General features: G+C 41.0%; 1 protein-coding gene across 2 annotated transcripts; it reads right to left on the reverse strand.

The window, feature by feature from the left end:
- Positions 1–138: 138 nt before the first annotated feature.
- Positions 139–17,682, reverse strand: LOC111848321 (glutamine-rich protein 2-like). 2 transcript variants are annotated; one of them, XM_023820225.2, is made up of 16 exons: positions 17,253–17,682; positions 11,522–11,626; positions 10,852–10,932; positions 10,603–10,716; positions 10,252–10,516; positions 9,082–9,167; positions 8,505–8,627; positions 7,969–8,043; positions 7,288–7,452; positions 6,460–6,578; positions 6,018–6,083; positions 5,828–5,929; positions 4,165–4,339; positions 3,924–4,035; positions 3,356–3,475; positions 139–2,943 (listed from the first exon to the last, which is right to left on the reverse strand). In XM_023820225.2, the coding sequence occupies exons 2-16, from the start codon at positions 11,621–11,623 to the stop codon at positions 2,765–2,767; spliced, it is 1,884 nt and encodes a 627-aa protein (XP_023675993.2). In that variant the 5' UTR covers positions 11,624–11,626; positions 17,253–17,682; the 3' UTR covers positions 139–2,764. The 2 variants fall into 2 exon arrangements, with proteins under 2 accessions (XP_023675993.2, XP_023675984.2); XM_023820216.2 differs by lacking the exon at positions 17,253–17,682 and adding an exon at positions 15,919–16,952.
- Positions 17,683–17,810: the final 128 nt, after the last annotated feature.

Below are 17,810 nucleotides of genomic sequence, written 5' to 3' on the forward strand. Positions count from 1 at the left end.
TTGTTTTTATTCCTTAAGAGCAGCTGATTTACTGTCATTGCAAAAATGACAATGGACCCAAAATATGAGTCACGAAGAGCTTGAGGAAGAGAGAAATATGAAACATTTCTACTTACAATAAATAATACACCAGTTAAATTGGTTTTGTATGAATATTTTTAAAATTACACATCACACAAATAAATCAACTAAGGCAATAATAGAAGTTTGGAATTGCAACACATTAGTATCATTAGAATTTTTTTGTGTATTGAGTTTGAATATAAATATTTAAATATTAAGGTCACAGAACAAATTATTAAGACGTAGGATATTTTTGTGCCATCTATAATGAAAACAACGTTACTGCAGTTCAGGTTGTATCCCAGTGTGACCCAGCCACAAAAGCTGCAGTTATGTAGAATTACATATACACTTAATAGTAACAGGAGAAAACATTCATAGAAGGACCTACATGTGCATAACATGCAGCACGCAAGCAGCTAAAACATTGCCTGCAGTTATTTACATCTGAACTTTCATTACTAAATCCTTTTTTAGAGATAATCTAATCTAGGGTGCTCTTTGGTCAAAAAATATCTATGAAATAAATTACTTTGTCCAGTTTCCATTGAATGTATTTGCCTGTGTTTTTCACTGCAGTATTTAGAAACATCTAACATGATGATGCACAAATTATTTTGGTAATTCTCTTATTGATTATATACACACACATACACACAGCCGTGGAAAAAATTGAGACCGACCACTGTATATATTTTGAAACAAGTCTGCATTTTTAAAATCCCGGTTTAATCCTGGTTCTGCTGGCAGAAGGCTACGCTGAGCAGCAGGTTGCTCCAGGTTCAAAATTTCTAAGAGTGCAATACTCAAGAGCAAGGTGAAGCAGGAGACACTGGGAACGACCAGAAACCAGCCAGGTAAAGGGCAGAAGCAACTTTCTAATGCCAGAGATGACTGTTACCTTATTCAACAGTTTCTCATGAATTGTACGATGACTTTAAGTGACCTTCAAAAAGAATGGCAAACATTAAGTGCAGGTGTGTAATGCACTACAAGGATGGTTCGTATTAGGCTCCTAGAAGCAGGACTTAAGTCCCTTAACGCAAAGAAGAAGCCCTTCATTAATGGGAAACAGAGAAGAACCAGGCTGCAGATTGCAAAAAAATAAAAATGTTATTCGCAGACACACACATTGTCCTTTGGTCTCTTAATCTTTTCTGCAGCTGTATGTAATATATATTTGAAGTTTATTCATTTTATATGATGTGATGGAGCAAGATTTGCCCATTCCCCCTTGCAAAATCACTCAAGCTGTGCCAGGGTAAATGGGGAATTCGCTAGACAGCTTTTAGGTCTCGCCACAGATGTTCAATGAGGTTAAGGTCAGCACTCTGCCTGAGCCACTCAAGGACATCAATTTTCTTCATTTTAAGCCACTCCATTGTTGCTAGGGCAGTGTGCTTTGGGTCGGGCTCCTCTCCAGTGTAAGCTTTCTGGCAGAGAGGAGCAAGCTTTGTTTCCGAATCTCTGTATTTTGCAGAGATCCTGATTTTCCATCAATCCTGACCTGGACCCTGCTGTTGAAAAGCATCCCCACACCACGATGCTTCCACCACATATTACAGCGGGGATTGTGTTTCCTGGCTCCTGTGCACTGTTAGATTTACACCACAACACAAATGCTTTGAGTTTAAGCCAAAAGGTTACGCATTAGTCTCATTAACCCACAAGACTTTCTGCCATATCTTTCTAGTGACGTTTTGCAAATTCTTTACAGGCAAGGACATGATTTTTTCTTTTCCTTCCCCAGTCTGGGCAATGCCCAATGTTTGTGCAATGCCTAGGAGATGTGTTGATGTGTGAACTTCATCTCCAATCACGTTCACTGACTTATGCAACTCAGAGTGACAGTAGGTGTCACAGTAGCTTCTCTGACAAGTGCCATTCTTGTTGGTGTCTACAGAGGCAGCCTGGCAGTGTGGCTGTAGTTTTACATTTTCCCCACTTCCATATTACGGACTGCACTGAGCTCTGAGGGATGTTCGGGGCATTTCAGATGACCTACGTTACCCCCCATATCTCTCTCCATAATAATAGCCCCAACTTGTCTTGAAAACTCATTTGTCTTTATTCTGGTCTGCTTTGATGAAAATCCCCATCATACTGTTGGACCTCAGTAAGAAACTGCGTATTTATCTTCATTAATAAGTTGGGAACAGGTAATCCACCCATTTCCTAAACAGGTGGAGACCGTAACCAAATTGAGCGAGTTCATAAGGTAATACACTGCACCTGAGTAAAGTTATCCTCATAGTTACAAAGGTCATACATATTTTTCCTTTTTTTTGCTTTTTTTGTAAATTGTTGAAAGGTTTGTGAATTTGTTTCTTTTGGAATGATTTACACTTTTGTAGATCAGCTTGAAAAACACTGCAAGTGTAGAATCATAGACAAAACAAAAAATAGTTTAGGGTACTGACTACTTTTTCAAGGCGCTGTACAGCTAGATCTTTTCAATAGTGATTTCAAGTGCACATGTCTTTACTGAAGTTAAAAAGTACTAAATTTAGAGATTGTCACACTGTTTATCTGCCAACCTGCCTGGATTCTTATACTTTAGACCTGCACAACCTGCCATCCATGCAGCAATTTGTGTTTATTAAAATTAATGGCTGGATTGTGTGTTAATTCTGGTCTTGCGATCCTGTCATCATAAATGCATGAACCCAGTGAGCAATCAGGACAGCTTTGAGAAAGGAAATTAAGTGCGTTTTCCACCAGTCACTTCTCCCTCTTGGACTTGAAGATGGTCCATGTGAATTTCCAACCTCTGCTGGATCTCATTGGCATTATCTACTGGGAGTGTGGACTGGGACACTGTGGTGTGGGACAGACGTGCTGAGGAGGACGTAGGGCGTCCCCTTCCAGGGCAGGACAAGGCTGCAGAAAAGAAAATCTATAAGGTTTGGGTGAATTTTCATGATTGAGAGTGCAGCTACATGGAAGAGTAACTTAATTAAAAATACTATAAAATATGAAAACTCATTCATTAAGTTTAACCTAAAATATTGAGAACGATAAAATGCTATTTTGTATGGGTAAGCAACAGTGCAAATAAGGAGAACTTTGTGATTTTGATGCTTTGACAAAGGCAACAATTAGATAAAACATTTAGATGTTTTAATAAAGGTATTTCCATAGCCAGGTATTTTTGCTGGAGAAATTCAGGCTAAGTACATTGCTCAAGGGTACTACAGCAGATTTACTTACAGTAGGACTTGCCCTAAGCTACTACAGTACTTCCCACTATCAGCCACTGGAACATTAGGCCTGCACACACTACAAGACTCACCTGATTGGCTGCGATATGTCCTGGCACTGTGAGGACGTGCCATAGTCCTGGACGTTCCCTTGACAAGGTTGAGTTTTTGTGACTGTGACCTGGTCACATTCTCTGTGCCTCTGCAAGTACCTGTGATGACAGAATAAACACAGCCAAGCCCATCATCGATCCAGCTTTTTAACCACACAAAAATACCCCTATCTGTCTCTAATTTAGTAAAATAACTCATAAGTATTATCGCTTAAAGGCTGTCTTCTGTAGAAACCTTGAGTCTAACCTTAATCACTCTGCTTAATACCTGTCAATAGGTGTTTCTTTCTAATTTGACTTGGATATGATTCATGTCAGAGTGAATTGCTTTGAATCCTGTTGGGCTACATCTGTTTCAAAGAAATATATGTTATATTAATGTTTTTTTTTTCCATTTTAAATGCGGCATAAAGTGGCAGCATGACATGTAATGATCAAACTGGAAAATGTTTTTTGACACCTCCGCTAAGCTTTGTTATTTACTCTTTGAGCACCCATGTTGTTGATCTGACATTTCATGAACAGGGCATCCTTCCAAGATAATAACCTTCTTTAGGGATAATGGTTGGCAGCCCGGGATCCATGTTCTTCACTGTTCTTGTAGCCAGACGGCCCTTGTAGACTTGTCCGTTCAGGCCAAGAATATCCACCTCTTCTGCCTGACAGAAAGACACACATTCACAAAAATATCCTCAAAGGCTCGTCATCTGGTATGACAGGAGATTTGAGAGGCTTTAGCCTGAGAACAAAGAGAGTAATGCACGAGTCATGCTGGGGACAACACCCACCTGAGCAGGCAAAGTTGGTCTGGGTGAGGACTGTGCTTCAGATGATGACTGCATGAAATGGGTGATGTGTTGCAAACGGGTGTAGCGCCGGCTGGCTAGAGCGAGGGTGTGGCTGCCGCCGCAGTTTCTGGACACCGGCAGGTAGCTGTAGTCCGCCATCTCAGGAATCCGCTCACTGATGAATGAAGAAAAGAAGCCAGAAGACAGTTCCAGATGTTTACAGCCAAAACACTCTAAGGTTCTGCACTGTCAGAATAAAAGTATCAATTTGTACCTTTGAGGATGCAGAAACTTGTCAGTGGGGCTGTACCCTCAAGGGTCTGCTAATTGTACCCTAGCTTTTAGCCTAATTAATGGTACAGAATATCTCATGTCAGAACTAGCATCAAAAATGTGAAGATCAAAGGGCAGGTAGAACAGATTAATGCAGGTATAGCCCGTGCTCTGACTCTCCTTTCTGGCTTCTAGCTTGGCTGAGTACGAACATGGACTGACTGAGTGTATCAGGATGATTCATCCAGATACTGCCCACGAGCCACTTCCTGCAGACACTTCCTGGCCTGGACCATGTTGAATGCCTTAGATAATTACAGTTACATGGACTTTCTTGTGCTCAATAACTGGGACACTTCCTATGCTTGGACTTACTTGAGTTTATTAACTAGGACAAGTCCCCAACCCACAGCCTCCCACGGGCCACTGGAGCCTGGAAAGAAATTTGTCCATAGCCCAGGGTGTGGATGACAGAGACGTGCGGTGCACACACATGGTAGAGGGCATAGTTATTGCTGCCATTAACTTGAAGAGAGACAGGGGAAGGAGGTTAAGAGAGCCCACATGCTTGGCTTACAAGATCACAACTGTGATTTGGTAAGATACTATTTTAGCTTGCAGATGTCTACAATGGGGAGGCACGGTGGCCCAGGGGTAGGGGTGTAACAATGCACCGTGGTACAAAACTGTGCGTTCTGGTTAACGAAGACAGTATATGAAAAATAGTGGTTCATGCCTCCAATGAAATGCATTAATGTTAACACAAGAGGGTACAATAGTTTTGCCTTGAGATTTTATTTTTGCATTTTGCACTCGTGTCTGCAAAGTAAGGGAAAAAATGCAAGAAAAAAATGGTTTGAATACAGCTTTTTTGTAAATATACACATCTAAAAGGAACAAACAAGAAGCGTGAGATCTTAGCTTGACATCCCCTTGTTTACTTGCGTTTCCCCCAGATATGCTACTTTCATCTGTCCATAAATATGTACTTAGATTAATAGGTAGTGCTAAACTACCTATACTATGAGTAAGTGCCCTGATATGAACAAGCCTCCCATCCTGGATATTTCTGAGTGTTGGGGATTTCAGGTCCAGAAGCTACAATCCAGACCAAGATTTTGATTCTACCAACCAGGTGAGTACTCTGTGACTGTGACTCCTTATGCTCCACTGGTTGGTAGAAACAAAATCTTGGTCTGGATTTGTAACTTCTGAACCTGAAATGTCCAACACTGATGTTTCCTGGGATAGGCTCCAGATCCCCCGCAACCCTGAACAGGACAAGCAGTTACAGATGGGTGGATGGATGGATGGATGGATGGAAAATGGACACAAGAAAAGCCATATTGATTTTGATAGGTCTTGTTGCTTATTTCTCTACAGCTCTCACCTTCGGCAATGCTGACGCACTTGCTCCAGCTCGTATACAGTATACGGCCGGTTGGATTTGTGGGATGGCAGGCCAGGAGCACAGGGAATGCCGATGAGCTGCCTGTGCAGGAAGGACCAGTAAGCGTCAGACAGGAAGCACACTGGTAAAATTGGTGATGGCAGCACAATAACAGTCTGTATGGACTTACGGCCCTGGGGTCAACATGTCAACAGGTCGGTCACAGGAAATACAATGGAATCGCGCCACTAGCTGTCTGCAACAAGGAGAAAGGGAGCCATAAGCTACAAATTACTGGTCATATTCTGTTCTTTACAGCTAATTGTCAGCAAACTGGGTTGCAAGTGTCTCTACAGATGTGCAGAAAAACAGTGACTAGATGTAGACTGTTATCTATCTTTTTTAACTGACAGCTTTTTCTCACACATTTTCTTTTACATCCATTATATTTACTCTCACAGTTGCCTAAAGCCATGTAAAAATTAATTCTGGACATCAAAGTGAAGTAGAAACCCCCTCCTAAGAAAACCTTACACACAAGCACCCAGGAACCGTAAGGAGCACACACAAGTCCCACAGGGTGATTATCTCAGAAGAGGAACGAGGTGCCACTCCCTCAGAGTATTGCTCACTTCCTAAACCCAGCAGCGTCGTCCAGCTCTACCGTGGGCTGGGCCTGCAGCTGCGTCCGAATAGCCTTCCAGCGCTCCTCCAGCTGTGCTTTTAGGGGATCCAGCTCGATGCGGTTCAGCTGTGGGAAGACACGTCTAATGCAGCAGGCCCCATGGTGAGCCGTAAGGGCAATTCTTACGTATTATGCACTATATGTACAGATGGATGCTATCTGTAGTGTAGCAGTGTCTATTTTCAGCATTGCTATATCTAAATTTGTACAAACCACTGTATTTATCACCTACCTTGTGTTCAGGCCTATTTGTCGTGTATCTTATGTCTTGTACTTATTCTCAGTTTGTTTATTGCCTAGAGCAGGGGTCTCCAACTCCGGTCCTGGAGAGCTACTATCCAGTAGGTTTTCTGTCCCACTTGGCTTCTGATGAGCCACACCTGGTCTTGGTATTTACCTGAGAACAGGTGTGGCTCATCAGAAGTCAGGTAGGATAGAAAACCTACTCGATAGTCGCTCTCCAGGACCAGAGTTGGAGACCCCAGGCCTAGAGTTATGGTCTATTATCATGGTGCCTTCAACCACATGTGTGACAATGAATATTCTAATTACGCATGCTAAACTTTAACAGAGAAAGAATGCTTTAAATAAATAAATAAATAGATATCATTTGTTTCTCTTTAAAGAAGATACTTATTCTGCTGCTTAGGATAACAAAAAATAGTCCAAGAAGACATCAGACTGGTGTTTATGTGTTAAATGGGTTAGAGTATCAAGAGCTTCACCAAGTGTTGATGGGGATGTTCTCTCTATGTTACTCGGCTGTAACTCTAACCTTGCTCTCCATCTCAGCAGAGATCTTCTCCACAACATTCTGCCAGTCCTGCTCCTGGCCGGTGACTTTGCCAAGGAGCTCCTGAAACATGGAGCTGAGCTGCTCCGTCATGGTGTCAAACTGCACCCGGCTCACCGTCGACTCCAGGGCCCTCTTGTCTGCTTTCTGCAGGACATACACACATCTACATGGTAGATGACGGCTTCACACCAGTCAACTTTCATTTTCTGGGACCATTTCACAGAAATGAGGCCCACGTTTGGCTGGTCATGCTAGTCAGCAAGCCGTATCTCAATGGGCCTCCTTAGGGGCAGCCCTAGAGATTCTGGAGTCCATGAATCATATCATATCCTCCTGATTCCCCACCCATTCATTCATGTCCAATGTAGTGGACATTTTATTTTTGCATCTATCTTTTCACTGATGTAAGGAAACATATTTATTCCTGTTGTGCACTAAAGAGGACATGCTGTGAAATTAAAAATAAAAATTAATTTGAAAAAATCTAAATTGTAAGATGTCTTATTTCCTCCAAAGACAAATAACCTACAATTGAAGGACACTTTTTTCCTTGGGTCTCAGAAGGATATTGGGCCCCCAACACAGACCAATCCAATCACCCCTGGCCTTCATCACTAGAAACATAGACGGCAAGTGGGCTCACAGTTCTGGGCATCTTACAATGTCAATCTTCATTTCCACAAGGTCCTTGTCTGCTTTCTTCTCTTCCAGATGTTTCAAAGACTTGTGCATTTGCTAAAGAAAGCATAACAAAATACCTGCTGAATTCTTACCCCGAATCTTGTTCATTAATTACTGAATTAGTATGTTTTGATACATGCTGTTATGCATGATAATATACAGCTTTATGGCACAATGTTACTCTGCCTAACTACAGAGTCTATGCATGTACTCCATATGCCTCTCATGAATGTTGCTTCAGTCAAAACTGTCTGCTAAATAAATAAAGCAAATATGAGGATCCCTCCAGTAGGTTTACCAATGACTTATAGATTAATACTCATTGATACTTATAGATCTTGTATCTGACTCACATTTCCAAATATTTATGTAGTTCCATTGCTTTGTTAAGGGACTGACAAAGTATTTTAATGGGATATAAATGATGTAGATCAGGAGAATGATATTCCTTGCCAACCCTGCATCAGTCCCGGAGCACATTATTCCCCAGCTTCCCCCCCCCCCCCACCACTCACATCCATGTTAGTTTGCGTTTGGACCTGATCCTCCACTAGGTGGCAGACTGTGTCGCCTAGCTTCTTGCACTCTTTCTCCAGTTTCAGCATGACCCCTTGCGCAATGCCAATCAGCTCGGAGTTCTGGGAATTAAACAGATAAGAAGGCAGAGACGCCCAGAACTGTCAGGGTGTAATGTTACCATAACGTGTTGATGCGCTTGCTGAGCCGATGGATCCTAGGCCCCATTTAAGAGTTACATCATGCTTTTAACTAGTTTCTATTCTAAGAATAATATAAGAACAGCCACTTACTGATCAATGCTGACAATAAATAGTGGGCTTGTCTGCACTCTACTATCTGTCCTGCCCTAGATAAGTCTTACAAGATCTAATCTTTCCCTCCAGCTTCTCTGTAACAATTTAGCTTCCCTATCTCTGTTCCAGATCGGTTGCTTGCACTGTGACAGAAACAAAAAAAAATATGTTTTTGAGAAGCAGCCAATACATGTCAGTCATCTGTGGTAAAATAGTTCTGCCTTAAAAAAAATCCAAAAATCTCCTTTGCAAACCTCCTTCCTGTGTTTGGGTATCATACCTTCATTCTGTCAGTCATTAATCCATCCACTAGACCCTTCATGTAGTTCAGCTGCTCCAGGAGGTCATCATGTGCATTCTGGTTAACTAAAGGGGTATATAAAATAGGGGTATATAATGCCTCCGTTATAGGTAGCCAGTTACCTAGTCCACCTGTGAATGTCAGGAGTGATCCTACTCCATTGGGCTCTTGAGCAAGGCCCTCTTCTGACAATTGCTTCATCCTAAGCATGACGTTAATCTACATCCAGCCCTGCAAGCAGGTCCTCCAGCTTACAGTTAAAACTTGCACGGTGGTGGCAGGATTGGCACTCACCCTGTTCACCACTGTTCCATTCAGACTAGTGTGGTGCTGAGGTATCATCCGCTGCACTCGGGTTCTCATCCCTGAGGTGGTTAGTCGTGTGGTGGGTGCAGCAAAGCACTGTAATGAGTGCACGCTCCTTACCTGTCTATCTAGTCCTGTGTTTCTCAACCCAGTCCCCAGGAATCCCCAGACAGTCCATGTTTTTGTTCCCTCCCCCGGGAAGGGAGCAAAAATGTGGACTGTCTGACAGGGAGCTGGGAGGGAGCAAAAATGTGGACTGTCTGACAGGGAGCTGGGAGGGAGCAAAAATGTGGACTGTCTGTGGTCCCCAAGGACTGGATTGAGAACCACGGATCTGGTCAAAGTTATGATCTCGTGTTTATAACAGGACCATGTTTTTGGATAGTGGGAAGAAGCCAAAATGCCACAATTAGACATTAACCAAGCTGAGCTAAACAATGCCACTATCTCACTCATGTATCACTAACCTGCCAATGGTCAGGTCATACACAGAGCTTTTTATTCTTGGCAGGTTGTAGCGAATGTTGCCCCATTATATGTCAAGTCAAAGCCAAAGTGTCTTTATCGTGATCTTCAGCGATATGATACGCTGATATGATATTAAGATCCCAATGGTTATGGTGCAAGAAAACAATGATAAATAGAATATAAATATGAATATGAATGACATTTAAAAACTGAGAATTTAAACATGACATACTGAGACATGGACATAAGACAAAGATGGAAAAAATTATCATATATATAGATAAATAAAAATAGTAAAAAAAAAATAAAAAAAGACTTGTGCAAATGGGGATGAGGAGTATGGAGAGGAATGAGCAGGCAAGTGGCCGGCCGTGCCTATGCCTGTGAAGTGATCCCTCAGGTGCTGCAGGTCCGAGCGCTCAGCTTTGTCCTTCTCCACCTGGGCCACTCGTTCCTCCAGGCAGTCATGCTGCTTCTTCAGCTGGCCCACGTGCCTCAGGGCATTCACTGTCTCCGGATAGTGTTCCGCCCCCACGCTAAAGCGAGACTGCAGCCTGGCGTGGGGCTGAGGTGGGCGAGGGGAGAGCCCGTCACCATCACGCAGCGTGCAGTCAGGCGGTTCCGGGGGGGGCCCCAGCGACTGGGCGACAGCAAACATGACCGTGCTGAACACACATGCAGGTCGGGCAGCACTGAAGCGAAATAACAGCAGATAATCCAGGGTACCTTCAACAGCTGCTGGTCCTCCCTCACTAGGGTATCCTGTAGAACATCCCAGGTGATGAAGTGAGTCAGCTCCTCTGGATCAGGGTACAGTCTCACCGTCTCCTGCACCTCCCTCTTGAATGTATGTCGGCACAGAAACTTATTGATTAATACTGTCCTGGGGATAATACTCATCTAAGACAAATATGGCCTCTACAATACTTAGAAACGCGAGCGCTCGAATAAATACCACCAAACAAATGGACGCACCAATACTTTCTCCAAGTCTTCCACTTGGTGGCAGCACTGTTCCAGAATTTTCACTTTTCCCAGCAGTTCATTCATGTTCAACTAGGGGGAAAAAATCATGCATAATGAGCAGATCTGATTTATGAAGTAAGTATATCTGCAAATGTAGATATCATAGGTCATATATGCATATATGCATGTACATATGAATATTCGCCTGAACCCAGAGCTTTATTCAGCTAGACTATGGAGAGAAAAACTAAGTCAATGTGTTCAACCTTGAAATGATAATATCTATATATATAGCAGTATGTGTAGGGTATGTGTACCCTATTAGCCCTTTCAGTTTTCTAATCCTTAATTTCACAGGATTCTTTGTTGCTACAACTGGTTGAGAGAGAAATGCTCAATGTGGCTTCAAAACAACTGCAAGAAACAAAAACAAAACGCAAAAACATCCATCTGTCCATTCTGCAGTCGCTATTTCCTGACGGGGCCCTAAGGGGACCTGGAGCCAATCTCCAAAGTTCCAAGCCCCCACCCAGGGGGTGTGAAGCAGTATGTCCAACGATTGAACCATCATGCCACTCAAAACTCAACGTCTGTAGAAGTAAAGCATAACTGCACCACCTCATTACAATGTGGATTTATCTCAGAAGTCAAGTATGTGTCCGTAATTGTGCATCCTTACCTGTGACAGCTGCCCCTGCAGAGTCCTGACCTCCTCCTGTAAGTGGTTTCTGGATGCCTGAAGTTCACTAATCTCCTTCATTAAGTCCTGCATCAGAGCCATGGACTGATGATAAGCAGAGAAGGCAAAAGGACAGTGTGGTCAGGGGTCTGCTTACACACAGGGGCATTTAAACCTGACACATTCATTAAAACGGAAGCATCTCATGTTTCAGTGCTAAAAAAGAATTTTAAGTACTTTTGCTTTTGTTTTCTTCTTTTATCTGAGAAACGTAAATGCTAAGTAAATGTAGTTCATTGTTCAGTCCAGCATTCCATGGTAAAATCAGGAGTCTTGCAGCTCCTTTAAAATGGTCAAAAATATTTATAATAATACACATATAAAACGGTATAATTGCTATTATTTAGAAAAAAAATCTAAATAACTGAGTATCAAAGAACATCAATTATACGTTTGTAGTTCCACTTTAACACAAAATGCAAGCACTGTTCCACTCTGTGGTGTTGCTAGCCTGATATGACTTTAACTATGATTTCATTCAGCCTGAAAGCTCCTCCATGTCCCTCACCATGACAACAGTAACTCAGGAGTAACAGAGGAGTAACACTTGACTCCAAGGCATATGAAATAGAAAATATTTAACAAACTCCTTTGAAGACTGGCTTTGATCTTGTCATACCAGGAATGGCTCACAAATTAATCTAAAAAAATTATGATGCGCACAACTTCCAATTGCTTGAAGGCCTGGAGCCTATCCTAGTCAGCACAGGACATGAAGGATGCCAACAAACAGTACCTTACAGCTACTTGTAGTAGTGACTTCCCATAATCCAAACACATGACCTCTAAATAATGGGTATAGAATAAATGTGGGTATTAGTGCCCCACAATGGACCGAATTGGCAGGATCTCTTAAAACATTCTCATTAGACTGTGTTTAAAGGTTGTTTTCTGAAAAACATGTAGCACAGAACCAGCAACCTTCTGATCACAGAGAATCCTAACCCACCCATAAGATTAAGAACTACTGAAATATCTTCCATAAAACATCTTTTGCATACTGTACGTCTGCATACGCTAAGTTCTAAGTTTTATGAACTTAGTAGTTGAGTTTTGAGATACATGTGTCACTGCCAAACTGTTTTTGGTCATTTTTATTTTTGTTATTTTACCAGAGCAAGTATATAACTTATTTATAAGATTAGCACAAAAATTAAGTTGAATATTTTATTTTTCTGTCACTATAGTTTCCAGGCATTCAACAATAATACCTTAGAGAGCAATGATTTTATGTTTAAGAACAATACTGTTCCAAACAGAAAAATGAGATGAAGCAGAGAAAATGAGTTTCCGTGCCGGCACCAGCTTACAGTCAGTCATAGCACAGATTAGCTGCTATGTGTACTCTATCCTCCCTACGTCATTAAGAAGCTCCGTGGAAACTCTTCACTCTAAACAGAATTCCACCTCTTTAGTAGATACACTGTCACAGCACCCGTGCCACAATTGTAGTCAATGGCAACAGTGTGTGTCAATAAATATATAATCCTTAGAGGAAATACAACTCAAGCCAAACAGCTTAAGTGTACTACATTGTGACTCCGTTCTTTTTTAATGGAAAAGTTATGGGGGGGGGGGGGTCCTAGTAAGGGTGATTGTTTCCATTACTTTGAAATCCTTTAGCCATTCTGTTAGAATGACTAGTGATCCATTAACTGGCATTAATATTGATGGTTGGGGAATTACGCTCCATGACACGACAACCACAAAGAAGAAGAGTGAACGTGTGGATCATTCCACAACAGGGCGCCAGCCGTTGCAGAATAGTTGGTTACAGCATGAGTCTGCTTAACCTCACAACCATCATAATTAAGTCTCAAGAAAAAAACCCACAAGAAACAATCAAGGTTCTGTGGAAAGGCTGAAATAACCCAAACACAGCAACTCCCCAAGCTATTTCAGAAGATATCAATGAACCATGATAGAAGTATTAATATTTTTTTTTTTTTTTGGTGGACAAACAGGATTTATAAAAAGCAGAGAACCTGGAGTTACAAACCATATTCAAGTCAGAAGCAATGGTGGACATAACAAACCTGCAAGCTTTTCCAAGGTTCTGGAGAGGTTAATCATGCTGGGTCAACTAGGGGAACAAATGACACTGCTGCCCCACCAAAAGCCCAATGTGGACCATCTATTATTAAACAGCCTTTGATAGATGGTCCTATTTTCCTCCAGTCGGCTAACTTTCACATCACCTGAGACTTATTATTCTAGTGACACTGACAACCTGCTCAGGGGGTATTAATTAAAACTTCATATGGAGAATGAGTTGCACAGCACAGGACAGGTCTGGGCTTGAACCAGTAAAGAGGAATGTCATTAGAGCTCTAACTGCCCCAACCCAGTACATACTCGTACTGTACCATATTTTTAACTCTTCCCGTGAAACTCGCCAATATGCAGTACATATCCAGACAGAAACTTATCACACCAAAAAAACAGCAAAATATGGAACTCTGGACCCAAATTGAGAAACCTGAAGAGAGCCTGGGCAAAGTCATCCGAGAAGATAGAAGGCGATGTCCAGGCAGCATCAGCCATTGTCCTTTCCTGGGTTAATTGCCACTGACCTGGGGTTGAGAGGCCCCCCGCTGAGTGAACTAATTAGCTGGTGCTGGAAGGGCAGGGCTGGTAGTGCACCAGAAGATGATGCACGACTCCCTCAGCATCGTGAAGGACAGTAGCACTTTTGGTCCAAAAGTTATGTTGAACTTTTGTCACTTTTGAAATGATAAAAGGCATGTTTTAGTTTGCCAAGTCATTTACACAGATCCTTCAATAGGCTGTTCTTATTGCTAAAATTATGTATTTATATCAGTGTCATTTATTTATATTTCATATATCGCAAATTGTAGGGATAAAAATAAGGGTACAACCAGCCATAACAATTGTGGGTTTTGTTTCTTTGTCTTTTTTTTTTTATTACTATGTTGGGTAATAATTCTCCTGTATGTCGCAGTCAGTGAAGAGAAACAGGCATGAACTTCTAGGAATGGGAAAGTATTAGGGTAATTATTCCCTATTACTCATCATTTTATGAAGTATGGTAAAATTTTCTGAAGGTATATTTTGGGAAGAAAACATTCACTGTTAAAGTCCACTTATCATGTACAATGTTCAGTCAGTGATCAGTGTTGAGCTGTTACTGTAAATACTTCTAGCGACTCAGCTCTGTTCTTGCAAAGGTGTTTTAAGGATATCCTCCTTTCTTCATCCATGTCTGTGGCTAAGCCCTTTAAAGGAACAATGTTTTATTCTGATTACTCAGTTGATGGTCATTATCATAATTTAACCTTATTTTTATAGTTTTGCAGTCACTTTTAGCAAACAGCAGTTGAATGGTGAAGAGCGAACCTGTACTTGGATTTCATTATTTTCAGAGGTGGAGATTTCAGGTCCAGAGAGTACAAATCCAGACCAAGATTTTGTTTCAACCAACCACTGTGTCACTGTGACTCTTTATACTCAACTGAAACAAAATCTTGCGTTGAAACAATGCATTACTAAACTATTACATACCGTGTACATAATTATTACATGCTAAAATATATCACTTCACAAAGCCATTGGCAAACCTATCTATGATAAACAATTTTATATTATTGTATAAAATCTATGAGATTTCAGATACTCTAAGAGTATTTGACAGATATAGACATATGTTTTATAAATGTTGCACATGATATAAGGATGTATTTAGTTAGTTGCAAGCCTGACCAAGTCCTACTCTGAAATGAGTAAGAATACACCCTTTTCATGATGATGACACACACTTTGGTCTGCTTAAGTGGTATTCAGGACTGCAGGTCTGCAGAAGAAGATACTGTTGTTACAGATGCCTATTGTGTGCGGAGTGATTTACTCGTATATATAATGACAATGCTCTGGATAGGGTGCAAATATACCATGGATTGAATCTGGACTCCTTACTGATACTTGGTGAGAAGAGTTGGGTCATCTGGTCATAAAACATGAACTTATCATTCATGGTTTGATGCGAATATCCAAAGCAAATACAATTATTTATAGTCCTGACTAAAACAGGCATAAAGGCAAAGAGCAAGTGTAAATATTAAAAATAGTCCAGTCTATTACAGTGTTATTGATGTTGTATATGTTTTTTCATTCAACATTATTTACAGTAAATCTAGTCTGGCAGATTAACACAAAGAAAAAACAAAGATACCAAATCTGATAAATTGAAATCCTACAAATCTGTTTCGGTGCCTTCATAGAGAAAACGATCTTGCTGTATGTGTGTATCTCAATACGAACATATTATCTTTTATTCTCTAACTATATTGCAGTTGTAAATGTCCCTAGTATGCCGTTACCTTAGACACACCATCTTCGTTGGCTTCAACCCTTCGGCGAAGCTGCATGATCTGCCACATATCGTTGACCGGTGAGACGCCGGTACTGGTACAGGCTATGAGGTCAGCCCCGCTTGGCAGCTTCTCTAACAAGGCTAGCTTGCTCTCGATATCCCGAAGCTTGTTTTCCATGTTATGGTACTCTCTGGATTCTCCATCTGGAGATAATTGCCGCTCGGTCGGGCCATGTCCCCTCGGTTCCTCATGTGTCCACTGCGTGGTCGCATCTTGTATGTCAAGTCGGGTTATGATCGCATGCAGGAGGGTGTGCAGCGCGCTGAAGTTCACGCATCCTGTGTCTGCGATTCCGATTGATAGATTTACCAGGTCAAATAAAGTAATAACTGATGACATGGCAGCTCACAAAATTTACAAACTATAGTGACACAATTCGGAAATTTCCCTTGACTAAAATACAAGTTCAACGGTTCCGTGTTATACAAATGATCTGTTTGTATCGGAATAAATGTATAAAGTTTTCCGTTCCATCCGTTTCATGACAAAAGTACAAATTCGATTTTTTTTTACGTAAATTTTCCAAAAAACAAAGTTGATAGTATTTTGTCTGTCCCATATTATTAAATTAATAGATAAAAAATAAAAGTGATCTCAGTCAGCCTACATTCTACGACTGAAAGAAAACACGAAACGCCTGAGACTTATCGGTAATATGCAGAGCAGCCTCTGTCACTATATTGCTTTCATTTAAGTGACTTCCAAGCTCTGTGCCATCTTCGCTTAGTGAACTGCAAACTTGCGTCTTCTCATAAGGCTTCCTTGTTACCATCCCTATTATTCGGTGATTGGGCAGCCGAACTATCAATCTGTAAATGACCCCTTTATGAGCCATAGCTGGTATAGTCGCTTAGCAATACTCTCTGCAGCTCACTAACAAAGTTATTGCCATTGAGTGGTATGAACGTGCCTGAAATATTGCTTACAAGTGCAAAATACAAAGAAAAAAGAATGCACGAATAAAAGATGAAACCACACATACGTTTGCTTTGATTATATAATTCACACCCTTAACATTACTGATTATCAAAAGCCTGAAACTGAAAGAAAACTCTTTAAAAAAAAAAAAATTATACTATAAATGTCGTACGCCTTGGGCTACAATAAAGAAAGAATATTAAACCTGGAAAAAATGCGTGAACTGTTTAAAATATCTCCTTTATTAGTCCTATGCTGCTTTCATTTTATGATCCAACCAAAGATATACAGTATTTACTAACTACAAGGATTTATTTATAAAGCCCAGTGCCGGAGCCTCTCAGTGCAATATTCAGACTCACTCATGACGTCAAGCCTGGAGTACTCCAGCATCTTCTCCCATTCCATTCATTTGAGTTCGTATCACGTTGTCTTATTCCACTTTAATTTTTTCTTTAAAAAACATTCTGTTGTTCGTATTGTTAACTTGGAATTTCAAAATGTATTAAATTCAACATCTGGGAGTTTTTTTAATGTGCAAATATGTTTTTGTTCTGAATAATTATTGACATATTCTCACGTTGAAAAATGACTAGCGTTTTTCAATGCATATGTTCTTAAATTTTATATTACAGACTTCCGAACCCAACGTTAATCTTATGAACGGTGCCATTCACAAACATGTAGGGATATGCAGGTAGATATCTCGATCAGTATCGATACTTCGACATTCAATAGTTACTGATTTGCCATCGATTTGGCGCCAGCAAACCCAGTACGGGACACTTCTCTTCTACACATATCCACTTTCCCGGCAAACTGCGCCGCCTAGAATTAGCGCTCAGCATAATCAAATTTTATTCGTCCAAACAGACCATGTGATCTTTTCAGCCAATAAGAGTTGGCGACGTATTGTTCCT

Source organism: Paramormyrops kingsleyae, chromosome 5 (assembly GCF_048594095.1).
Source record: "Paramormyrops kingsleyae isolate MSU_618 chromosome 5, PKINGS_0.4, whole genome shotgun sequence".
Lineage (NCBI taxonomy): Eukaryota > Metazoa > Chordata > Actinopteri > Osteoglossiformes > Mormyridae > Paramormyrops > Paramormyrops kingsleyae.

Bases quoted from the DNA above. Each gene is read 5' to 3' on its own strand.
- LOC111848321 (XM_023820216.2), bottom strand. From the start codon at position 16,311: ATGTCATCAGTTATTACTTTATTTGACCTGGTAAATCTATCAATCGGA. The intron at 11,627-15,918 runs GTAACGGCATAC...GCTTATCATCAG, and splicing joins ACGAAGATGGTGTGTCTAAG to TCCATGGCTCTGATGCAGGA. The intron at 8,628-9,081 runs GTATGATACCCA...TTTAATTCCCAG, and splicing joins TAATGACTGACAGAATGAAG to AACTCCGAGCTGATTGGCAT.